This window comes from Maniola hyperantus, chromosome 1 (genome assembly GCF_902806685.2).
Source record: "Maniola hyperantus chromosome 1, iAphHyp1.2, whole genome shotgun sequence".
NCBI classification, from domain to species: Eukaryota; Metazoa; Arthropoda; class Insecta; order Lepidoptera; family Nymphalidae; genus Maniola; species Maniola hyperantus.
This window is the reverse complement of record NC_048536.1, coordinates 11,901,703-11,929,065: the sequence shown is the minus strand read 5'-3', so window position 1 is coordinate 11,929,065 and position 27,363 is coordinate 11,901,703. Positions and strand designations below refer to the sequence as shown.

At 36.3% G+C, this 27,363-nt stretch overlaps 2 protein-coding genes across 3 annotated transcripts in view; one reads left to right on the top strand and one right to left on the bottom strand.

Annotated features, from left to right (window-relative positions):
* LOC117983741 (serine-rich adhesin for platelets) overlaps positions 1 to 11,670 on the top strand; it is a 195,834-nt gene extending 184,164 nt beyond the window's left edge. For both annotated transcript variants that reach the window (XM_069498101.1, XM_034970355.2), the window contains one exon: positions 9,901 to 11,670. In XM_069498101.1, coding sequence (XP_069354202.1) covers positions 9,901 to 9,989 — 89 coding nt within the window. In that variant the 3' untranslated portion in view covers positions 9,990 to 11,670. The remainder of the gene's footprint in view (positions 1 to 9,900) is intronic.
* On the bottom strand, positions 10,759 to 26,676 carry chic (profilin chic). Its single transcript, XM_034971049.2, has 4 exons — positions 26,447 to 26,676; positions 13,666 to 13,837; positions 12,176 to 12,275; positions 10,759 to 11,725 (listed from the first exon to the last, which is right to left on the bottom strand). Exons 1-3 carry the CDS (start codon positions 26,555 to 26,557, stop codon positions 12,178 to 12,180), a joined length of 381 nt encoding a protein of 126 aa, XP_034826940.1. The 5' UTR covers positions 26,558 to 26,676; the 3' UTR covers positions 10,759 to 11,725; positions 12,176 to 12,177.
* Between the last annotated feature and the right edge of the window lie 687 nt (positions 26,677 to 27,363).

Here is a 27,363-nt window from a genome sequence, read left to right as displayed (position 1 = left end):
CGTATTTAATAAATTCGCCTAGGTAATGATGCAAAATTTAGAGAGCGTAAAGAACATACGGTTTAGTTTCGCAGTTCTATCGTTATCTCGGTTGCTGAAGCGCAGATTCGCCTAATCAGAGCAATGTCGAATTTTAATTGAAGACCTAGTAGTTATAACAACCGACATCTTTTTATTCGCAGACATCAAGCAGCCAAGACACTGCAGCAAAAGAAAAGCATTTTTATAAGACGTATCCAAGTATCACTACGCATATTATAAGCGAGTGTATTTATTGGTTTGTCTTTGAAGCACACCGCAATGGAAAAACGGATCGACGTGATTTTGCTTTTTGATATTATAGTCAACGACATAGGCATCCCTTAAAGTAAAAGAGTTCCCACAGAATTTTTAAAAACCTAAATCAACTCGGGACATCATCAGGTTGGTTACCTATAATTTTTTTTTGTTTAGCTGAACCCGAATACAGGTAGGAATAAGGAAGGAAGTAAGCCTGCTCTGCACTAGCGAAACCGTGCGGTTGGTCGATTTGATTCTCGTCGTTCACGAGATATTCATCGAATTTCGCACCACTCGACTCGAATGTAGAGCGAGCTAAATACCTAATTATTATAAATTATAATATAATTATTTTTAATAGAATTTAGGACAAATCCTTAAAAATCATGAACTGACATTGAAGAAAATAAACTATGATGGATTTTAGACTAACACTTTGAAGTAAAATAGGTACCTTACCTAAACAAAAACAGTCCACTTAGATACCTGCATGACATCATAATTTGTATTATGTTTTCTTAAAAGGTTTATTAATAGCGAGTAGTTCGTTTTATTTGTCGCAGGCCCAGTCACTGCCAAGAGTGAGTTAAAAATATAACTAAACCTACCTACCTACATACATAAACATGGGCCGGTCGATAAGAGGTCACACAATGAGGTGACTATGTCATATATTATTTTACTAAAAAGCATATGACTTCAAAAGGTACTCGATGAGAATCCAAAAATGCGCACTGAATTATGTACCTATTGTGTCTTTTTGTTTCTGAAATCTATTTAGATAGATACGGACTTGTTTGCCTGTTTTCGTTTTGCAGAATTCGGAGATAGGTACCTAAGTAAGTGAGCTGTATACAGTATTTTGGAAAGAAAACTCAATCACTGCACTGCATTAGTAAGAACAGTGTGGCTAATTCCTTTCTACACAATCTCTAAACTAAACTAAAATATCACGTCTAAATCTATTGCTATCCCTTTCATAATGTTGCTTGCGGAAAAGGAAAGCACTAGATTTAGACCTGTTAATTTAGTTTAGTTTAGAGATTGTGTACTAGAGAATCACGCGAATTGTGTGGCTTAAAAATAAATAGGTAAAAAAATCTATAGAAATAGAAATAGAATAGGTATATATTTTTAACCGACCTACTTCAAAAAAGGAGGTGGTTCTCAATTCGTCGGAATCTTTGTTTTTTTAAATGTGCCAATTTAAATCTTTCATTTACAATACAGGCAAAGCATTAATTGAAAATCAAACTACTTATTCTCAAGTCGATACCATGATAGTGAAATAAGCAGCTGTGATGGATATACAGACAAACGGACTAGGTCGCACCATAAGGGATCCTTTTTTATAATTATTTTGGTACGGAATGCTAAAACCAAAAGGTAATAAAACTAATATAGGAAAACTAACACGTCGCACAGTTTATGCTTGTAAGTTATTCAAACAAGCCTACTTCCACTCAAAGAGGTTTCATTTCTCGAGAGTGACTTTGGCCTGCGACACAAAGTTAGTCTCCTCATTGTGTGATATAGCTTTGTGCTGGAACAACAGAAATGCGTTCTTCACGACTGCCTAAGTTTTCTTGTACTTAGTATCTTTTATTAACCGACTTCAAAAAAGGAGGTTCTTAATTCGTCGGAATCTTTTTTAGGGTTCCGTATCTCAAAAGGAAAAAAGGAACCCTTATAGGATCACGTCTTTGTTGTCTGTCTGTTCGTCTGTCCGTCGTGTCTGTCAAGAAAATAGGTAACTAATAATTAGTATTTTCAATTATCAAAGTAAGATAACTATATCAAGTGGGGTATCATATGAAAGGGCTTCATCTGTGGATTCTAAAACAGATTTTATTTATTTTTATGAATCATAGTTTTTGATTTATCGTGCAAAATGTCGAAAAAATATGACTGTACTACGGAACCCTCGGTGCGCGAGCCTGACTCGCACTTAGCCGGTTTTTTTAATATTAATTTTTACGGAGCTTTTGTCCATGCCTGGCAGTTGTATCTACATAACACGAGTTTAACTAACTTGTGAGAATACGGCGGCTTATGTTACATCAAGTTTATCTAGACCAAACCTTGTGGTCGCTACGAACTGGTGGTATACTTTGTAACAAGTTCTAGCCTACCTACTGGTAATTCACACACCTATTTAATGTAGGTCTAATAACAACGTCATTATAATTCTGTGATCTATGTAACTCCTAATACACATTAAGTTTGTATATTGCTCAGTCATTCAGGAGAAAAATAGACGCGTAAAAATCTTTGCCGATTGCCTATCAAAACATGCCGCAGCGCAATGGCATAAACCGGGATTTGGCCATATCCATCAGGGATATGGTGAAACCCCGGGAAATGTAAAAACGACAACTCGATTAGACCATTTCACTAAACAAAATCTAGAAATCTAGTGGTATCGTAAAATACTGAGCATAGTTTATAAAATGTACGTCACAATAATTTTCTATTAAATTCCTAATAAATAATCTTTACTAACTAATACTTTCTCAAAAATCCTATAAGTATACATCAAAGTATAAAGTCTATTTTTTATATTTTCTTCGGAATAGTATTAGAAATCACGTCATGTATTGCCAGACACTTAGTATCATGGCAACCCCCTGCTAGACACCTTTATAGTTTAAATGTTTAAAGGTACCATTTCGATTACCATAGATAGGCGTGTCAGTGTCACCTGTTTCAAACCTCGGATCTAAGAATTCCTTGGTCCGTGGTTCAGCGAAGACTTCATGCAGCATTCTTATCAGTCCTACTCCTACCCCACGCCAGAAGACTTGCTTCGTCATCCGTTCATTCAGCTTCATCGACTTGACCTTCATTAGTTAAGTATAACTTAACGAAGTCTTAGGTAGTACATACTACAAAATTTATTGAAAATATATTAGGTAGGTACCTACTATAAAAAGGAAAAAGTTATTTGTTTCTAATCGATAAACTCTGAAACTGCAGATCCGATTATAATAACTCTTTTACGTAACGTATGTACGTGGACAAAAGCTAGTATATTAGCTGAAGAAATTGATGCAAGTGAGCAACGTCTTCGTAGTAGGTAGTAAAGACTGTGGTAAAGATTTATTGCCAAATTAGATTGTGATACCTTCTGTGAAATATTTAAAGAGACACAGAACACGCTGGGCACAGTGTAACGGACAAACTCCAGTCCAGAGCGGGAGAGCGGAGGCTGGGCTCGATCAATACCTACGTCGCGCCGCGCCGCTCGCACGCCGCACCGCCGCGCCGCCGCGCCCGGCGAAAGCGAACGCGCCCGCAGCGTGCCAACCTCGCTGCCCTTCACCGCAGTGTCGACGAACCCTGAACCCTCCCTCCCCCTTACAGCTCTCGCTCGAGCCCTTCACGCTTCCCCAATGCGATCTTCCTGACCCGATTAATATTACTGAAATCTGAATGTTACAACAGTAGGTACAACCTAGCCCCGGATTCCGTGTCTCCATAGAGGAAACCCATGGCATTAGCTTTTGAATGGAGATGATAGGTCGCATTGATCCTATCAAATACCTAAATAAATGCCAAAGAAGGGTTATAGAATACCTAACCCCCTGATTAGGTTGCATATTACCTATCCCTAATCGTATTTGTTTAACATTCAAAGTTTATGGAATAATATTATACTTACTTATTAGGGGGTTCTCCGGGAAAAACTTCTGCTTAGACTTTCATTGACTTTCTACGCCAGACAAATATTGTGTCCATGCTATTGTCTCTACCTACTCGCCACTTTTCTACTATAAACAGAAAACACGCCTTTCAATTAGGTAGCGGCTGACATTTTTTTGTCGGTGCAAAATAAGTACCGACATACTTACGTAATGCGTTGTTCCTTCTTTTTTTTCTCTTCAGAATATTGTTACCAAAATTAGTCAAATTCAGTGAACTAGGTATTGGGTACTTAGTCATCCCCAGTGACTGATTCATTATCTTACAAAGAAAAATAAAATAACGTTTCTGACTCATTGCGATGCGATCCTGAGATAGTCATGAACAATACAATGATCATTTCGATACAATACCCACCCTCAATTAACACATAAAACATCGATCCAATTCATATACAATTCATGTTTTAACGTTCGCGTTGTCCTTACTTGCCCTAGCCTCAATCTTGTTTATTTGAATTAAAACCTGATCAATAAAGCTCTTGTTATTATTCCAGAGGCAAACTTGCAACTTCGATAGCACGTACCTATGTAGTTACCATTATTTTTGATATATTATGCAGAGTCCCTTGAAATAAAACGTAGGTAGGTATCTGCCACGAAATTCCGAATCGTTACTGATTTAAAATACCTACTTTTCAACAAAATAATACTTATAATTATAATCAGCTTATTATTTATTGATCTCTTATCTCAAATCTAATCTTTTCTATGACCTGAAACTAAATTGCAGAAATTGACCGCACTTTCTGGAGAAAATCTTTACCGTCATTCAAAAATCATATTCACGTAAGTTCGAGCTACAGAGTACAGAGACTCTGTTCTAGCTGAAACTCTATCTGAAAATACCTGAAAATACTCAATCAAATTAAATTAGAATATAGAGGTAAGTACCTATTACATCGATAGGTATGTGATTAATTAGACGAACTCGGAATTTTATTTCTAGTTTTTCTTATCATAAAAGTCATAAAATAAGCACGTGGAGTCGAATGTCATAGACATTTTGCACGAGCGCGGCAGTAAAACTCAGAAACATTTTACGGTTTTGAAGAAACATTTAAACATAGTGGTGATAATGGTACTACAACTTAAATGTGATTCGCGCATAGTCCTTGTAACGAAGTGTTTAATGGACATTGTGTAAGAGTATGTAGCGTCGAGTGACGGTACCTACCTACCTATGTGAAGTATAGTCGCTGTCAGTTCATGACGATACTTTATATAGGTATATGTACCGACAAAGATTTAACAGCAAGCAGACTGGCTGAATCTTTGCGGGGAGTCTAGCCAATGAACTTGAACCTCCACTGCGCATGCTATAAATAGCAGATGGCTTCGTGATCTGCGTGGTATATGGAGATTGGAGATTCTGTGCTGATGCTAAAATAATATCCACGATTTATTGTACGATTGCGTCATTTACTATTTGTTCTAGCCCATATGAAATGAAATGAAAATCTTTTTATTCGTATAAACTTTTACAAGTGCTTACGAATAGTCGGATGCATCTACCACTGGTTCGGAATGCCTTTCCTGCCGAGAAGAACCAGCAAGAAACTCGGCGGTTGCTCTTTTCAAATATTTGATATAGGTACAAGATTATGCCATGTATAAAATAGTATTTGCAGTCTTGTGCGTTGCTGGAACGAGCTGCAGGTCAAATCCACGCTCTTTTATCATTTAGATAATCTTCAATCGTGTAATATGCTTTTTTCAGGAGCATATTTTTAATAGATTTTTTAAACTTGTGCAAAGGTAAGTCCAAAATAGTTTGCGGGATTTTATTATAAAAGGTAATACCAATACCCACAAATGACTTTTGGACTTTCCTGAGGCGGAAGGCAGGAGCTGCAAGTTTGTCTCTGTTTCTAGTTAGCCTATTGTGTAGATCACCAATTTTCTTGTAACTAAGAATATTTTGTCTTACAAAAATTATGTTATTATAAATATATTGAGAGGCTACAGTAAGGATATCTATTTCCTTAAATTTCTCTCGAAGGGAATCGCGTGGTCTTAAGTTATAAATTGCGCGTATTGCCCTTTTTTGTAATACAAAAATTCTCCTAATATCTGCCGCTTTACCCCATATTAAGATTCCATAAGACATAATACTATGGAAGTAAGCAAAATATACTATCTTTGCGGTTTCCACGTCAGTTAACTGCCGAATCTTTCTAACAGCGTAAGCGGCAGAGCTTAATTTGCTAGCAAGAGTTGATATATGGGTGCCCCATTGAAGCTTCGCATCTAAGGTTATCCCCAAAAATGTTGTAGTCTCTTCTATTTTCAATGTATCGTTATTTATCATTAAATTAATGTTACTTGTGTTCTTGGTATTGGGCAGTGCGAATTCAACACACTTAGTTTTTTTGCATTTAAAAGTAAATTATTTACGGTAAACCAGTGAGTTACCTGAGATATGGCACTACTTACATCGTCAAAATTGTCTTTATTTCTATCAACTTTAAAAATCAAAGACGTATCATCAGCAAATAGTACAATATCGCAAGTATTTTGGACAAAATATGGTAAATCGTTTATGTATACCAAGAACATGAAAGGACCTAGAATAGAGCCTTGAGGAACACCCATTAGTGAGGCTTGAGGCTGATCCGGATGACTTTACATCGTTAACACACACTGTTTGAATACGATTACCAAGATAAGACGCAATGAGACCAAGCGCAGTGTCTTTGATTCCGTAGTGGCTCAATTTAACCAGGAGAGTCTCGTGCTCAACGCAATCAAATGCCTTGGATAAGTCACAAAAAATACCAATGGCATTCTGTGAGCCTTCCCATGCACTGAATATATGCTTTAACAGCATTGCGGCCGCGTCGGTTGTTGATCGACCTTTAGTGAAACCATACTGCTCAGAATGGAGTAGCTTATTTAGATTAAAATGCCGAAGCAGTTGGTTGAGCATGATTTTCTTAAATATCTTGCTCAGTGTTGGCAAAATTGAAATTGGCCTGTAATTATTTGTCACTTCTGCAACCAGATTTAAAAAGAGGTATCAATTTACTACATTTCATGAGGTCTGGAAAGGATCCTGAATCCACAGATTCATTAAAAATTATGGCTAGATATGGCGCAATAATATCGATAATATTGCTGATTATTTTTACTGATAACCCCCACAGATCTCCTGTTTTTTTGCTTTGTAAAGATTTGAACAGTTTAATATTGTTACCTACGTAATGATCATAATGATCAATCCATCCCTGTCTCACTACAGAGCACGGGTCTGCACTCATAATGAGAAGGGGGTTAAGCCATAGACCGCCACACACTGGCCCATTGCGGATTGGCAGACTTCACACACCTATGATTATGGAGGATGGAGAACACTCGGGCATGCAGATTTCCTCACGTTTTCCTTCACCATTTTTTATTTTATTTAGGGTTCCGTACCCAAAGACTAAAACGGGACCCTATTACTAAGACTCCGCTGTCCGTCCGTCCGTCTGTCCGTCTGTCACCAGGCTGTATCTCGTGAATCGTGATAGACAGTTGAAATCTTCACAATGATATATTTCTGTTGCTGCTATAACAAATGCTAAAAAGCAGAATAAAATAAATATTTAAGGGGGTTCCCATACAACAGATGACTTTTTTTTTGCCGTTTATATAGATAATGGTATGGAACCCTTCGTGCGCGAGTCCGACTCGCACTTGCCCGGTTTCTAAGTTAGAATTTTTAATTAGTTATGGCAGTTATTAATCTCAAACGGAGTCAGATGTCGGGAACGGCATCGTGAGGGCTATTTTAGGCCACATGCCAGGCATTTGGGACGCGCGCTGGAAAATACCCACCAACCGGTCTATTCTCGGTCGCCCTACTAACGGCGAGCTCTTACTTCATCGCCGAAATTCTATACGAGTTACCTTTTAACTTAATTTATTTTTAATAATTTGCAAGATAATTTTATATTCAGGCCCAATATGAATAAATGAACGTTCTTTTCATCAGAATCAGTATAAAATAATTTACCCAATTGTTGGGTGCCCATCTATAAACTATGTAGTTACAGAACACTCATTGCCATTACCTACTTAGTTTCTTCGCATTAAAATTAAATAATAAAAACCGGCCAAGTGCGAGTCAGGCTTGCGCAATGAGGGTTCCGTACTACAGTCGTATTTTTTCGACATTTTGCAGGATAATTCAAAAACTATGACACATAAAAATAAATAAATATCTGCTTTAGAATGCACAGCTGGAGACCTTTCATATGATACCCCACTTGATATAGTTATCTTACTTCGAAAATTGAAAATACTAATTATTAGTTCATGGCCACAATTAATTTTTTTTTGTGTGATGTAACCACAAATTCAGTTTTCAGATTTTTCCCCAAATGTCAGCTATAAGATCTACCTACCTGCCAAATTTCATGATTCTAGGTCAACGGGAAGTACCCTGTAGGTTTCTTGACAGACCGACTGACAGACAGACAGACAGACAACAAAGTGATCCTATAAGGGTTCCGTTTTCCATTTGAGGTACGGAACCCTAAAAAATGAGATCTCCACTACAGGAGAATCGGAGTCACCGACATAGCTACACGGCTTGTGAAACTGAAGTCCGAGGCGTGTGGAAGGAAGCCCCTATAAGAAATCTCTGTCCAGTAGAAGACGTTTATCAGTTGACGATGATGATGTATGATGACGGTCTATTTACGTACCTACCAACTTAATCGCTGACGATACAAGAGGTCACGACCACGAACCAGAGTTTACTCACATTAATTTATAGGTATTATTCTCATTATCAAACAAGAGTGCAAACACTTACAAATTTATCGTAGTGTCTGTCAGCTCGTTATTAATATTGTCTCGGCGGCTATAAACAAACGCGACCTTAGATATTCGTATCACAATGGGCGAACGTCTTCTCGCGTGCGGTGATTGATCGCTGATCAACTTGACAGGAGTGGGTTACAGGCCCTTTCCTCGGTATTGAACAGATTTGGACTCGCCAGTTCGCGATTAGGTAGATTCCGCTGCACGGTATCAATTTAAAATATATTTATTCTATCTATATTATGCAAAACAAATCAAACAAGGCCCATAACATGTCTAAAATCAGTGCACTAATTAATCATCACGGCCTAGAATAGACTAGAAACGAGAGATTTTGTAACGTGATCTTTAAAAAATCGATTGCCATACGAAGGTCGCGAGGAAAAAGCTTTTATAACAAGTCTTAACTTTTATTGGTAGCATGCACTTTCGGAAAACAATATGCACATTGCGATATCGACCCGGCGGCGGCGGCGGCGGCCCTGTCGCTCCGTACACTTGACATTCGCACTCCCTCGCTCTCGAAATAAGGGGTTCCGAGTCACGACCCCTGCCAGTTGGCATTGTATTGGATCTAAGGAATTTAATGTTACTGTCAAATGCAGCTAACCATTTAAAGTTCTTTCGATTGAATTTGATGTCTAGTATTATACTAGGTATGATACATCGATTAACGTCATTAAAGGGAGACTCACACGGCTGCAAGAGAAGCACTCTTACAGTCGTGTGATCTCGTTTAACGACAGTTACTGATGATGGGAGACGTCAGCAGCATCGGACATACATTTAAAAATGCCTAAGTAGTCGCACGCAGCAGCGCGCACCATGCTGAATCTTGCAGTATGTTAGACAAGTTAGTGCTGACCCCCATCGCATTTTCAGTTTCAGTCAGTAAAATTTTGTATTACAGGCATTACGCATAACCGAGTAGATTCCTGCGGTAGTGGAGCGGTGCGGGAGGGTGACGGTTGACGAATCACTGAGCTATCGCGTCACGTCATCACACCCCTCCCGCACCGCTCCACTACCTACCGCAGGAACCTACTCAGTTATACCTATAGAATAACGACCTTGATCTTGCGCTAAGACTAATGATTTTTTTTGTTAACAGGCGAGGAGCATCCAGGCCAAAAACAAAGAAAAGGTTTCTTCAGAAGTCTTTGGAAGAAATCTCGCCATTACTCTTTAGAACATCCGTGACCATGTCAAGAAACGGATAGTTTGTTCGCGACTTTGAAATCCCTTCCGTGAATCTTAGATACGTTTTTGTACTGCAATCGATATCTTTTCGACCTGAACATTTTATAATTAATGATAATGTTAATGACTCGTAAAGATTGCTATAACATTGGTGAGTGTTAGGGATAATTGTTGTATTAACATGTGCGTGAATGTGGCTTTGAAATTAAAAAAATATAATCTTAGTTTGGCTTTTAAAAGTGACGTTTTAGTTTAAAGGGATTGTAAGGGGGTACTTTCTAACCAAATGCAATGGTTAGTTACAATGCATTATTTATTTTAAGGCATTGCATCTATTTTAGAAACACAACTAACTTTTCTTTGATATACCTACATAAAATAGTCTGTAGAAATGTAGATAACCCCGTAGTAAGTTATGTACATCTGGTTTTTGAATTTAATTTTTTAAATTATTGTTAACCAATATTAGAAAATAATAAAGATAATTCCTTCAAATCTGTAATAAGTAAAGTTTACAATAGACACCACAATACTATGTAAGTTTCTTAATATTTTCTTTTTAGAATTAGATATGTAAAATGATCTTGTGTGGTATATATTAAAGAACCAAATCACTTATAGACTACCAGTTTTAACATTTTATACCAACCCTTGTATTCGAGTGTACTTAATTCTTATTATTGTAGATTTTGTCAAGGAAATAAAATATGTTCATTAGCAAGAGGTGTTTTGATTTATTTAGGGATGTAATGAAAAGGAAACGAATTCATTATAATACAAATCATTTTATTATTAGATAGACACAGTTCCCATCGCTTATCAGAAACAATGTACAAAGCTATAGTAGTAATATCAAATATAAACAATATGCACCCTTCGATTACTGTAAGCCTTGTTCTGAGGATACAGGATTATATAATTGAGCGCTTCTAGTTTCTGCAGATTAAGAGATAGTATTGAACAGAATGCAAATGTTTATTATTCACTACACAAGTTCATAAAGACAGCACAATGAAAAGGGAAGCATAGCGAAAGACGACGCGCGAGGGCGACGCCTGCGCGCCTCGCGCGTCCGAAGTTCTCACACGATGGTTCCAGTGGGACTAGAGATTTTCAATTAAAATTGTTACATGCATCTTGGGTTACAGTGTCTTTCAATTCGTAACAAGCCCTTACACAAATGCCTATTTGTAATTACATATATATCGTTACAGTAATTTCATTACGTGGTTACTAAAATTTCATTTCAAGCGTCTGGTATTATACCGCTCGATCTGATTTCATAAATAATTCCTTATTAAATCGTACTCGTAACCACAGTGACTCCTCAAAAAGTTCCACGCGAGATGTAAAGATTATTATTATCAGACTGCTTGAAAAGAAATCTAAAAAAATCTCTATACACCATGCTTTAGGACCTCTCCGCGAAGCCGTACATTTAGCCTCGCCGTGTGTCGAGGTCGACAAAAGCAAATTTCAAAATACAAATAAAACCATCCTGCAGAAACAATTACTCCATGGAACAGGTGAGCGTATAAAAAATCCAAAATCCGCAAAGTAATCGCACCTGCAACTGGCGGCTAAGCGCATCAGACACTGATGACGCCATAATTTATCAAATATCAAAACAAATGACGGTTCTTATCACTTTTATAGAATATACAAAATGCAGTTACTTATTTCCCTGTGGAAAAAATATTATCTTATATTATTCTTAGATCACGGCGCGCTTCGATCTGCAAAAGAAGAAAAACACTCTTTGTACTGAGCGCATTTCATAAACCAAACATCCAAGAGTAAAGAATGATCTATGCTAGACCGTGGCGAGCCCGGGTCATGCCGCGTCCGAGGCATCAGATTGGGAATTTGTATGATGTCACATCAGACCGTGCCGTGTCCGAATCACCCGAGCTTCGTCCGTGTTACGTTTCTTCATACAAAATTGCAATCCGTGGATTTTCCGCGCGTCTGACCTGCCTCAGACGTGGGCCGGGCTAGCATAAATCATCCCTTAGATGGTCTAAATGCTCTCAATAATAAACACAGACTATACACTAGATAGGTATCTTAACTATAACTAGATTAGAAAGGAGATAACTTGAAAAATAGGTAGAGCCAGAAATAGTTGTACATGGAGAAAACAGTATAGAGATGCCTTGAGATTATCAATAATATTATTAACTCACCTTTAATAACCACAATTAATTAAATAGTCTCCTAACTTCTCCACTACTGATGCAGCTTGTTGGGGTTGGATCGGTTCTTCATAGAGAGAAATTACGACGGCTGCAAAAAAGTTTTTTATGTCAATAAAATTTCTAGACACTTGTAGATATTATAATATTAATAAGGACTGAAATTTAAATTGCCAGAATTTATTAACTTCGACTGACAAATACATAATAACCAACCGAACCTTCAGGTTCGGCCACCTTTGGCCAAAACGGGCCGAAGTTTTGGCCTTAGTCGAAAGTTTCTAGTATGCGCCGAAATTAAAAACTTAATATTTATTACGTACGCGGCAGAATATCGTGTACCTTCGGAATGAGACCTTTGGAATTAGACCTTTGGAATGAGATTTCGAGTTTGTAGAGCGTTGTCTCTGTCACTCATACCTATGTGATGTTTTGTCGGTCGATGAAAGGTTGATGTATATTATTTTCTGCTTCAGCTAGAAATCGAAAGCTTTCGGTCGATTGAAAAATCGCCCTATATTTCTTGTAGTTACATCACTACAGAAATTAATAAATATATGGCCAATTTTTCAACCGTCAGCAAACAAACCGTGTTTGGCCTTCGGTTGGAGGCCTCAGTTTCACTACATGATGCTGATGCCGCTGATGTGCAATGTGCCTAAAGCTTAAAATACCTATTATGGCTTGCCACTAATTAGCAGGTGTGCAAAAAATTAATAAAAATACATAATTAAATTACAATTTCTAAAAATATTTGCGTGTTTCAGTCAAATTTAGGTCAATTAACAAACTAAGAGAGAACTTAACGGTCTATGCACACTATCGCGATTTCCGTTTCCTATTTTATGTTGATAAAATTCGTATTTTGTGCGAGAGGATAAATCATTTAATTTTATGAAAATGATAATATTAATACAGTCATTGCTATGCGGCCTGGTTTTAATGTATGTCTGGGCCAGTCAACTTGGCAGTGTTGCCAGAGTCGCGCAGGTAATAATATTTTACTCATATTGTTTAATTTTATTTACTGGTAATTTGGGTCCACTAAAATAACAATTTTTGTCACCTTGTAATTATTACTTTTTGTAATTACTAATTTCATAATAATAATATTTCTTAATACCTTTGTCATAGAATAGTTTACAAGACAAGAAAATTTGAAACAGCACTGAGACCCATTGCACTTTGTTAAAAGTTATAGATAATATCTACTGGTAACTAAGATACATAATACAAAAACGTTACAATCACAGTCATTTCATTAAACACCAGTTTAAAAGTCAGAGAAAGCTAAGATAAACCATTTATTGTTACAAGTATAAAACCACCATAGGGTATGGGTTCAATAAAACTGCCATACCCCTTGGAAGTTAGCTTCCATTTTTAAACTGCATTATCACTTAACACCAGGTCAGTCAAGGGCTAACACTTTTATATCAGAATAAAAATTAGGAACAGCACAAAAGCGATGGTCCATTTACCTTGTTGTGTCTTCATGCAGTGCACGCCGACCTTGCCGAGCTTTGCACGTATGATGCGGTCTGTCCCGCTGAGGTAGATGTACCGCGTACCCGCTATCGTGACACCGCCACTCGTGAGAAGTGATTCATTTTCAAAACCGGCGACTATCTTCCCCACTTCGTCTTTTGATATCTGTTGACAAAACATACGACATTGAAGATAATGTTCAGGCGGCATTTATTGGGGCTCTCGATAAACGAAAATCAAAGGCTAATTTATAGAAACACTAGATGACGCCCGCAACTTCATCCGCGTGGATTTAGGTATTTTATAATTGCCATGGGAACTCTTTTATTTTGCGGAAAAAAGTAGCCTGTTCGTCCCTGGGATATAAGCTAACTCTGTATCAGATTTCATCGAAATCGGTTGAACAGATGGGCCGTGGCATGCTAACAGACAGACACACTTTCGCATTTATAATATTATTATAAACTTTATAATATAATGCAATGCATACTTTATAATATAAATTATACCTTTAATGATTTAAATATCACCTTCGCATATTTCAATCGATAGCTCCGTAAGTTCGTATTTTCCGATGTCATGTCAAAGGCCGAAACACATAGGCAATCCTAGAATAAATCTTACTCGACCAACCCAGTCAAAGCGCGCGTTTCGCGCTCGTTTGCCCCGCCCCGCCTGCGCCAATCTTTTTATCTTACTCGACTTGACCTAGGAACGCCGGTGTTTCGAGTTTTAATCACAACAAAACTTACTATATACCAAGTCTAGGGCTTCAAAATCGGACTATTTTTCAGCTCCGGCGTCGGGGTTTGTTTGAATGCTCAGCAGAGCATTCTAAGTCCGGAGTTCCGGAGTTTCAAAGCTTCATTAAAAAATTTAATGTGATTAAGTAAGGAGTTTGATTTGAATATTTCTTGCGCTTAAATAAATGTTGAAGTCTGTTAAGAATGAAATAAAGCAAATAATTTAGAAAAATGAACAGGATTTTTTTTTCACATTTTTTGTTATGTTTTCTATCGATAAGATTTGACAAGTTTTACCCTATTTCATATTATGTATAATTTATGAAGACTGCACTGTATATGTAAACGCTGAAAAAGCTCGACTATTTTCTAAAAATATGAAAATCGAAGCTCCGGTTACGTTCACGATAACTCCGGTTTCACAAACGAATTTGTAATCTTTAGAAGCTCCGGAGTTACACCAAAACCGGAATTCCGGAGTTCAAGCCCTAATACCAACTAAACTACTATCGCGAATATTGAATTTAATATAATTTGAAGGTTTAGAATCGGTAGCTATTCAATTAATTTACATTGAAACGAATTTCGCTAGCTTCGGCTTGAACAGAAAATAATTTATGTTTGATTTTCTTATTACTTATTTCGGTTTTGTTAGTGGGCCTAAAGTCCATATAATTTACTCATTTTTATTTTATTTAAAAAGTATGTTAACATTAACCAGTGTAATGTCGATAGATACTGGTTAACACACAGACACACACAGTGCATATTATTTTGGACTGCAAAATGAAACAGTTGGGATACAGCTGTATTGTAGGTGACATAACTGCATCGCAACTGCCGATCGACTGCACAGTGCACTGCGTGCGGTTCTATTACGAGACTACTTGCACCCCAACTGCAATTTTGCAGTAAGTCTGTCTAGAGTCTAGACCTTACAAAATTATTGATGTACACAACTTAGTATACGAAAGCTTTAAATGTCGGGTCACTGACCTCTGGCCTGGCTGTCTGAAGTCGCAACTATAGAAATTTTCCTACTCGATTTTCACCATTTCTGCGATGACGGCAGTAGTAATGTACCCGGAAATAAAATAAAGATCCTTTAAAATCTAATCTCTAAAAAAACTACAAAGTCTATCATAATCCATACTAATATTTTAAATGCGAAAGTGTGTCTGTCTGTCTGCTAGCTTTTCACGGCCCAACCGTTCAACCGATTTTGATGAAATTTGGTACAGAGTTAGCTTATATCCCGGGGAAGGACATATGCTATTTTTTATCCCGGAAAGTTGAAGCGTTCCGACGGGATTTCAAAAAACCTAAATCCACGCGGACGAAGTCGCGGGCATCATCTAGTAATCATAGTTTTTTGTTCATTTAAGCGTTATTTGCAATTGTTTCATATGGCAGATGATAACAGATATCTAGTAGGTATGTATTATAGAGCAAGATCGCCATAGCGCCAGACCTGCCTTATTTTCTGAGTAATAAAATGTGTGGGACAGAGTAGTCTTTGTATGTACCTTCAACGTTCACATATTTGCTAGCACTTATTGCAAATCTGTATCATACTTATGCTCACTCTTATTTCACTCATATTCAAGCGCACGAAAAGTGACTTCGCGATCTTAATCACAGCGACATTGAATTGTATCTGGCGGATGTTTGACCCCTACGAATGTTCTACAAAAAGTATTGATTTAATTCCCCGAGTATCATAAAATAAAAATTAAGACTCAGGCTATAAGTAAGATTAAAACGTTTTTTTTCGAACTACAAAGCGTCTGGCAGAATTTATGCCCCACGGGAGGGGGAGTTGTCTGGCAGTATTGATTATTAATTATTAACAATATTCTGTACTATATTCATATAAAAATCAGCACTCGGACTTTAAGAATAGTGAGAAATTTATTTTCGTACCTTTTGCAGCTGATATCTTTAAATTGGCCCTTGGTCCAAGCTAGCAAATATGCGAACGTTAAAGGTACATAGTACGAAGACTACTCTATCCCACACACTTGTTACTCAGAAAATAAGGCGGGTTTGGCGCCTCGGGGATCTTGGTCTATTAGGTAATAATACGTAATTATGCACTTAGTGAAGTGCCACGTATTTACGGCGATGTATTGAAATGGCGGCGGTGTGATATGCATTCTACATGTTACCCACCACACAAATAGAATGGGTATGCATCATTCATAATTAAATATTAAGTAAATTATTTCTTAGTATTGAAAATAAACGTGTTAAGAATTACAAACAAAAATCGATCAAGTGCGAGTCGGACTGGCACACGAAGGTTTCCCTTGCATGGTACAATAACACTTTAATTTTTTTAATTTTCAAGGCGGCCATTCTGAAATTTTTATTAGTTGTTGTTATAGCGGCAATAGTAACTCTATACTTATGACGGGTCACGGGATACAGCCCGCTGACAGACGGACGGACGGACAGCGAAGGTTTAGTAATAGGGTCTCGTTGGCACCTATTGGGTACAGAACCCTAGATAGCGTTTCAAATCGCTACAGTATCGTTCTAGAAACAAGTAGGTACGGTACACTAGTAAACAAAATGCGTTGACTCATCAGACAGGTACCTACGACGTAGGTAGTATAGCATATAAACTACCTACATTACACATTCTTTATTGTATTCAACACCCGATAATAATATAAAGAATGCAATATAATAGAGATTAATAACCTCAATATAATCAAAATAACTTCCCTAAAATCACGGAAGAACTAAAATCCAAACAGGTACATAGGTAAGCTTGATAATATGTACACAGGTAGCTTGTAATATAAATGCTTATTTGCATATTTATAGCAAATAGCATTCTTGCTACAACTAGGTAGGTATCTAGGTATCATTTTTGTTACGCTGACGATATCGCCCGCAGGCTTATCATTTACAAAACTTTCCTTGAATCGTTAACAACGCAAGAATTACTAAAGAACTCCTCCCAACATTTCCTAATGCCGAAGGCTGATAGAAGTTAGAACACAGAGCCAGCGTCTCTTTTGTTGCCTTGTATGTAGTCTTCTAATCGGAAGTCCATTTAGGCAAGAAAATATCCAACACTTGTAAGCGATTTATTATTTAAAGAAGTTGGTGGTTGGTAATGTGTGGGAATTCCAAACTATGTGATCGCGGAATTTGACTTAGTTCCAGACGTTGACAATAATAAATCTGAAGGCAGTTAGAATACAAATAATAAATACTTATCAGAAGTTTAGTGTTCAGGACATTATGAAAGTTAGCTGCATTGAATGGGATTTTTTAAGTGCTAACTCGTGTTGTTAAAGTGCACACTGCACCAATACCTATGTACATTGTTTTTTGTAACCATTTCGGCTTTGTTCAAGGGAAACCTCTGATAAAGTATAAATAAGGATTTAATTTAGGTGAGAATTGAGAATCATTCAAATCAACCGTACGTTATTGAGGATTTTTGCCGACGAAGCAGCACCAATTTGGGAATTTATAATTTCTGAATTGGTTCAGCTCTAGTCTGGTGAGAGTTCCTGTCAAATCTTGATTCTTGTCTGTTGGTGGCCACCAAGTGATTTAGTATTGCTAATGGCCGCTAAAATCCTATTAATCTGCCTCCATAGACTCATTGCCAAGAGATACCACTTACCACTAAATAAGATCGTCAAATGTTAATTTAAATAAGGTTTAAATAAAATATGGTAAGTACATAATATTATGTATTTCATGTTCCTAACTAGTTTAGTTTTTGAGATAGACTCGGTCATCAAAAATGGTCTACAACTGACAACTTTGACTGCCCCACATTTCTTTAAAGATAAAAAAAGAACAAAAACTCATATATTCATACTCTACTCAATGATTCCTATACAATACCCCACATGCTAGGATAAGAAATTTTTTCTGGCTCCTTTTTCATTTCATTTTTCAGAGGAGCTCCCGTGAAAAATAATTTAATTGAATTGCTAATTCAATAATCGGTTTTGGGTCAACAATCTACACCAAATACCAAAATATCAGGTTTGTAACTCATTGCGGTTTGTAACATGAGCTAAGACCCATGACATGGACAGACAACAGTGACATTAATAGGGCTCTGTTTTACCCTTTGCGTACGAAACTCTAAAAAGGCGGCAAAATGGTTTGAATGAAGGGATCGTTCGCTCATGCTCACTACATATTATATGGATCTGTTAGACCAGACACACTTGGCTTAAGCAGGGCCTTGAACTTTACATCTGACCCAACTCACAAACGCGGCAAGTCCCTGGACAGCTGGACTAAAAGAAATCCGACTATCCGACTAGACCCCACGTCTAGACGAATTTTGCCTGATATTGCTAGTAACATAGTACCTATAACATTTATTAGGCACAACGCACATCGGCATAAGGGCACAGCTCCTTTCTAATTAACTAGGCTTTATTTACTTTGACAAGCACAAGTTAACATAAGCAGTAGATGCAACTGTATCGCAAATACCAGAACATAGTGCTTTTTCACATGGGATGAGTCCAGTGAACATGCCATTTGTTATTCTACAATTATGCTAATAATAGCACAAGAATGCAAGTGATTTCTTAAATTGTTTCTTAACAACTTTTATCTCAAAATAATCTCTTGTCATAAAGACATTGTGGCTGATTCTGTTGTACACAATCTCTAAACTAAACTAAAATGGCACGTCTAAATCTATTGCTATTCCTTTCATAACGTTGCTTGCGGAAAAGGATAGCACTAGATTTAGACCTGATAATTTAGTTTAGTTTAGAGACTGTTTACAAGAGAATCGGCCCCATTGGTCATAAAGTCTTTAAAGAAAGCCTTCATGAAATAAATAGTTTGAAACAATATTTTGAATTTGAAATTAAAGATACCAGGAATTAAAAATGGACACTTTGTGTCAAATGTTGACTAATACTAACATCTAGATACCAGTACGCTCACTGCTGCTATTAGATCCAAAATAGCAAAAATCAAGTTACTTCATTTCAACAATCACAGGTCCAACATGTATTAATAGAGGTTAGTGATTGGTGGGGAAAGTGTAATAGTAGTCATGTTTAACATAGCTTAATAATCTATATAAAAATAATGCAAAAATGTTACATTAGCTTCTTTTCTTCTTTTGGCTCTTTTTACAGTAGCCAGCAAGAAATATTGTACATCAACCTTTAGAATGATATTTCAGCATTGTAGAGCATTGTCTCTGTCACTCATAACTATGTGACGTTTTGTCGGCCTCAACAACAGAGACAACACTCCATGAAACTCCTTCTAAAGGTTGATGTACAATATTTTCTGCCGCGTACTGTAATGCGGGGAACAATGAGGTGATCAAAAGCACTGCTGTTGTACTGCATGTTGATTAAATAATTTTTTTTCTCATTTCTTTTTATTTTATTTTAATGTTTGTGTACTATGATGTACTACTAGATAACGCCCGCAACTTAAATACATGAATAAAGTTTTTTGAAGTTATTTAAAAATGTAGAGGGAAATTTTTGATCTGCAAAGCAGATGGACAGTGAATGAAAAGTTAACAGTCAGATAGGTCGCACTATAGCATTTATAATGTTATGTTAGTTAGTATGGATTTAGAATCAGCTCACTGAATGATATCATGGAGATGCAACAACAAAGCTGATGTCAGGTTGATAATAAAGTTAAGTTGTCTTTAATGCATACATTTTAAACAAAATAATCACTACTCAATAATGATTGAAGTAAATGAATGAATGAAATAATATGTGTTATTGTATACCATCATAAAAAGAAACAAAAGTAAAACATTACATAGTAGTACAATTTGGCGGCCTTATGGCTTTGAAGCGATCTCTGCCAAGCTACCACATTACAGAGGATATAATCATGTGAACCAAACTCAATGTTTTATCCAAACACTGGGGCCGATTCTCTAGGCGGTTTTCTAATTTTAAAATGTCTAATATTAGACTTAGAAAGGTGTGTTATTCTGAAAACCCACTTAAATGACAGGTCTAACCTAAAATTGAATTTGACAGCACTAAACTATTCAATTTAGATTTTAAAGAGCAAAAGTTATTCTGTTGCACGAACTAAATGCCTAAATTAAGAAACGTCAACCTAAAATTTTCTAAAATTAGAGTGGACCTCGCGAGGTGCCCACTAAATTTAAAGAGTCTGCTTAAATGGCAAAATGGACGTGTTTTGAAAGAAATATTTTTATTTGAGTTTAGAATTGTTATATTTAAGATAAAAAAAGTATCTTTTAAGTGTTTTAATTTAATTTAAACTTTATAAAATGGAAATATACGTGGTTTCTCTGGCTCGTCGTTAATTCACAAAAAATAATTAGGTTGGTTATCTACTTTGTTGTCTAAGAGTATCAGACACCTCCACAGACATCCTGGCGGCTTCAGCAAGGCAAACCTAAGATCCTTAAGTCTCCTTATTTCTTAACTAGCAAGTGGCAGCTGTTCGAAAATCCTGTGGGACTAGGATACTTTTCTGTAGGTACTTAGCTTACCTACCTACCTAATAAAAGTAGCCTATAAGTATATCCTTCACTAGTATGTGTCCTTGTGAAAAATCTCTGTGCCCAACTAGGTTAGATGCATAAAGGAACATACCCAGAGACAAAAACTTGCATAGGTAGCTACCTAAATATTAGTGTGAACATAAATCTTTGCCAATTATAGTATGCCAAGGTAAAACTTGATGCCTTGTTATCATTATCAATGAGATTAATTCCTACTACCTACTACTTATTGCTAAACATATCAAAAATAAAGCAGAATAAGTGTGGTGGTAGAGTAGGTACTTATAATAAGTTTAAGTTCTAAAATCTTAATGAGTTCACCTAAAGGTTTATTTATAGGCTAAATTAACAGATTTTACATTTAGTTATGTCTTATACTTACATACCCCTAGTATTGAACTAAGTACTTGAGTAGTACCCAGTTACTTCTTTATTTTCAACTCAGTAGATACCTGCTTGAAAGACTACCTATTACATGCATAAGTAGGTACTTATACTAGCTACAGTACAGTATAGATTACTACAACTAACTGACATAGCCTGGGTTCACTTTAATCATCTGATAAGTTTTAGTTGAGAAGTACCTAGTAGATACATCTTGTAATTCCTAAACATATCATGATAGGATCTTGTTGAGTTTACCTATATAGGTATACCCATACCCATATGGGTATACCTATATAGGTATACCCATACCCATATGGGTATCACATTTCAGGTTAACTAGCTGACCTGCCTGAGTGCCTGCCTATGTAAGTATCTGAAAATTATGTCGTAGTGGTCTATATAGGTACTTAAAGTAAACGTTCCTTACATGCAAATTCTCAAGTTTTTAAACTCAGCAGCTTAATAAATTACTAGACTCAGGAGTCAGCAGCTTATATGCTGATGTCAGTCAGTCAGTTTATATTTTTACATTTACATAATATGTACAGAAGAGAGAGAGAAAAGCTAGGACTTCTCCATAACATCCTCAAAAATGTGTGAAGTCTGCCAATCCGCACTTGGTCAGTGTGGTAGATTATGGCCAAAACACCTTATTCGGAGAGGTGACCCGTGCTCAGTAGTAGTGACCCGGCGATGGATTGATAATGATGATGATGATGATGATGTACTGAACTAGCTACCTGCCTTTAGGTCACAAGAAGTATATAGGGTACTTCTAGTACCTAAAGTGATCCTATAATGGTTCCTTTTGAGGTATGGAACCCACAGTTAGAAGAGAAATAACGTCAAAAAATAATTTGATTTCTTTTATCTTTTCTAGATCTATTTTATTGAAAACGGACTAAAGTTTTCTACACATTCCTATAATTCTACAAATTAATACAGAAATCTATAGACTCAACCTTTATTTAGTTTGAAATCTATAGATCTCTGACTTTGCATAGACTTAAGATACTGATAAAAGAGACAGAGTTATATCATTGGCATAAATCTGTCTCGTTTTAACTGAAACTTACGTCAGAGCAAAGTCAAAGTATGCTCTCTATACATATCTGTGCTTAAAGTATTATGTTTTAACTATGTCTAGTCTGAGCTAATTCAAAGTATAAGTACTCTATAGATTTTAGCCAAAGAATATGCAAACCTCAAAAAATGATTTTATAATTGTTATGGTGAAGACTGCATTGAAATTGATATAAATAGGGACTGAAAACTAATTTTGAACTATTTATACCTATAGATTATAAATTTCATTTTTCAGGTAGTACTAGTACAACTAAGTCATACTACAGCTGCTCAGTATGATGAAGGCAAGAATTTCCTAACAAAAGCAAGAAAACTTCAATCAGATACTTAATTAACAATTACTTTTATTAAATAAAATAATAAAATATATACATATGTTTCATTCTGTACTGTACATAATTAATATTTATTTCAATAACATTTAAATAAAAATTAAGTTTAGGAAACAACTGTTCATTTTTGGTAGATGAGTGACGGAACATCTTTTTAACTCGCAGACTCCATATACTTGGTTTCATGAAATGGGCTGAAATAAAAATTATCAACGTTGAAAGTTTGTTATGATGATGTGTTGAAAGGTGTACCTAATGTATCCTACACTTCAATTTTTTGCTATGCATACTAGCTGTTTACTATGCAATTAAGCATCACTTTCTTTAACGGTGAACCAAACCATTGTGAGGAAACCTAAATGCCTGAGAGTTCTCCATAGTGTTCTCAAAGGTGTGTGAAATCTGTCAATGTGCACTCGGCCAGAGTGGTGGACAATGGCCAAACTCTTCCCGTTTTGAGAGGAGTCCCCTGCTCAGTAGTCAGCCGGCAATGAGTTGATCGTGTGATGATACTAACTGTTGCCTGTAATTATTATTTTTATATAGGTATTCTTCACTTCCATTTTTTGCTATATTATAATATGTACTAGCTGTTTAATAAGCAATTAAGTATCACTTTCTTTAACCGTGAAGGAAAACATTGTGAGGAAACCTACATGCCTGAGAGTTCTCCATAGTGTTCTCAAAGGTGTGTGAAGTCTGTCAATCTGCACTTGGACAGAGTGGTGGACTATGGCCAAACTACATTTTGAGAGGTGAGCTGGCAATGAGTTGATCATTATGATGATACCAGCTGTTACCTGTTATTATTATTATTATACACGTAGGTATATACATTCAATCTTGATCTTGTAGGTACTTTCATGCCTTAAATCACATTACCGCCTTAGTTTGTTGAATTCATAGCAGAATTCATGGATACCTCGTTCCACGTCCTTGCACGCCAGATTTGTAAGTATACCGCCAAGTTTCAGAACTTCCTCGCTGTATATTCCTTTACCTGTATATTCAATGTACTCTGTGGCAGTCAGTTATTTAGGATGATTGCTTTTCATCTGTTTGCATTGATTTCCTAGCAAGAGTTTGACAATTAGGTACCTCGGTGATTTCAAGGTAAGGTAGGTAGGTAAGATTCCAAGCAAAATTCTTTGCTTTTATCTATTTTATGCACATAACCACTATTTTCACAAAGTTTTGTAACAAAAACTAAGATTCTTTAACCACAAAACATAAAGAAATTAGGTTAGAAATTATATTTGCAACAAAAATAATAGATCTGTTTTTTTAACTAGTTTTACGGCTCTAGGTTCTAGCACTTTTGATCAAAGACTTAAGCCTACTTCACACGATAAAATGAACAAAACTTCAATTTTCGACACTTTTATTGAGATTCGACCTAAATAAATCAAGTAAAGTTATTATTTTTGTATTTCAAGTAACATCGTTCGATATTTTTCGCAAAAAATAGTTTTAAGATTAAAGGGGAAAATCAAACACAAATTTAGTGCAGTTCTTGTTATCTTAAATAGCAACACTTACTATTCAATTCAAACGTCATTTTAGACGGCCATTTAGGATGTTTAAATTTAGTTGAAGCAAAAAAGCGAATGCAGTTTAGAAATAGAAATCCTAAAATTAAAGAATCTAAAATTTAGTTTAGGTTTAGGTTAGAGTACAACAGAATTAGCGCCATTGTTTAGTTACATTGGCTAAGCTCAAAGATAACATGAGTAATTTATTATTTAGAGCATAATTAACTCAAAATGGTGATAGTTTGCACTAGTAGTGTCAGCATTACATCAAGTGAACTAGACTAGGCAACACATTAATGAATGGATTAGTGGAAATAAAATTATCCTACCACATTTATGAAAATCCCTCTATACACGTATACATAATATAAATGACCATCCCTCAATTGGTTGTGGATTGGAAAACTTAGAGAAGCTTAGCAAATAATGGCAAACTCAAAAGTTTAATACTGACTTTTGCAACAGGTGGGCTAATACAGACTAAAATATAAATATGAAGAATATGTCATGTAAATCTTCCTTGTTAAATGTTTTTAATTATTGTGCAAAAGCATTTAAATCCACTAAGAATAAACATTATACTGTTAATTGTGATCTTTGTACTACATATTTAAAGAGGCAAGGTATATAAGTAAAAAGCTGAGTGATTACCCCTTCTAATTACATACAGCAATCTAAGTACAAATCTAGGTAAACAAGTAAAAATACAGGAACATTTAGGTATGGTACCTTTTCCTAAATACACTCATGTTACATTGACAGAGGTTAAATAAAGGTTCTACGTTCATGATCATTGTGATCAACCCATCGCCAGCTTACTATTGATGACTGATCTCTAGGAACAGGAAGAGTTTGGCCATAGTCAACCACCTTGGCCAAGTGCAGAATGTCAGACAGAAAATTATGGACCACTTTCAGGCATGGAGGTTTTCTCACGATGTTTACCTTCACTGTTAAAACAAGTGATATTTAATTGCTTAAAACACACAAGTTCGTAATGTTAGAAGTGCACTCCGGGGATCAAACCTTAGACCCCCTTAATAGGAGGCCAACAATTAATCAGAATGAACACCAATGCCACCTAACCTGGATATTGCCATCTCAATCTGTTCCTGCCATTGGCCTACTACATAGGTTATGTCATCTGTATATACAAGGTCAGTTGAAAAGAGGGGTTCTAGCCTGAAAGAGGGTCATTGCATTCTTCTTCTTGTGGCCTGAATTCTTATTCATTGTCAGTGTGTAGTATTAGAAGAGGTCATTATACTCATCATATTATAAACAATTTTTATTATGGATCCAACCTTACATTGTAAAAAAATATTCCAGTTCCATTAACTAGCGATGTCATTTTTACATTTTTACTTCCAAAAAGGAGGAGGTTCTCAATTCAGTCGTGTTTTTTTTTATATGAAACAGTTGATTGTTGTCTCAGCTTCTGTCCCATAGTAAAAGCTGTACAGTAATTTTCTTTTAATTAGGAGCCACTTTCCGAATGCCTTGCAAAAACTTTATTAATAAGAAACTGTATATAAGAAATGCTATCTTTATTATCATGGTAAGGTTACTTTTTCAACAGACAGCAGGCACTTATAAGTAAGTATAAAGAATTTCCTTGTTTTTCTTTCTATTTTACTGGCTCTAATTCGTAATATTGAAGTGACTATAAATTATTGCAATGAGTCATCAATGTACAACATTACAAGATGTAAAAAAATCCTACAATAGTAATAATTATCGTAGGCAAGCGCCAATTGTATAAAATTATTTGCGAAATATAGACTTTACCTATTCCAAAAAAAACTTGAGAGTACCTTCTCTAAAAGGCATCGCGACGTGTGACCGTGACCAAGTACCGGCCGGCAGGCGGCAACTGTTATCGATATTAAGTACAATATACTTCAATAAAAAAAAGTAACGTAATATTTCGAAACACTAGTATCATTATTCGCAAGCGAAAACAGGTCGATTAAGGCGTGACAGGGTGTAAAATATGAATCCAATCTGAAATACTGCTACCACATGTCGCCATCTTGTCAACTTGCCGGATTCGTCATCCATCCAATAATCAACCTTTTCGGCACTTCAGCACAAAGAAACGCACAATCAGTCACATTATCACAATAAACTATTCAGGTAATTTCACCAGCCACTTATTTAAATGACAAGAAACTTACATCGAAGCCTTCAGACTTTGCCCAGACATTTCCGTCGTGACCGGCAATCGCTGCTTTAGAAACACATCTGGATGCAATTAACTGTTTATCGACATAATCTTGCCAGCTCATTTTGATTGAGTTCTTTAAAAATTATAACTAAACTTTTACTAAACCACAATCTAAACCCCGCAACGAGCTAACGCTCCACACGAACAAAAAGCACTGCCGTTTCAAAATGGCAGCGTACTCGACACGACAGGAAGTGCAAATCTACCAACTTTGAAATTTAAAAAATGCGTTCATTTTACTATTTAATGCTCAGCCGTAATCGGTTCTACAGTTGCAGGTGGGTAACATTAACATGCTGGTGGGTTTATATTTTAATAAGACCAATAATAATAATAACGAATGACGAGAACCTCGTGAGAGCTGAGATGGAGAACACACGCAAGCATCTCGATCTGGCTCACGAGGTCTCCGACATGACGTGGCATGTGGACTCCACCGAAATCATCCCAATCGTCATATCTGCGAATAGGTTGATCCCAGTCAGCCTCGCTCACCATCTGAGGTGACTGGGGTTCCGTAGCAGTTCGCTCGCAGCCAGGATGCAAAAAGCGGTCTTGCTGGACTCTGCTAGGATAATCCGACGATTTCTTAACCAGTCGCCCTGACGCCCGGCCGTTTGGTCTCCCCTGCCGGGGTGTAATCCTCCGCCCGGGACAAATATTATTTATGTAACGTGTATGTAAGTTTATTTATTTTTATGTAAGTATGTAAGTGTAGGTATTAGGTATATTTCTTTTCGGCTGTTAGTATGTATTTATTTTGTACACGGGCGTGAGAGTAATAAGTTTTATAAAGAAACCCTATGTATAGGTAACATGGTATAAACATTAAAAATCGGCCAAGCGCGAATCAGAATCGCACACGAA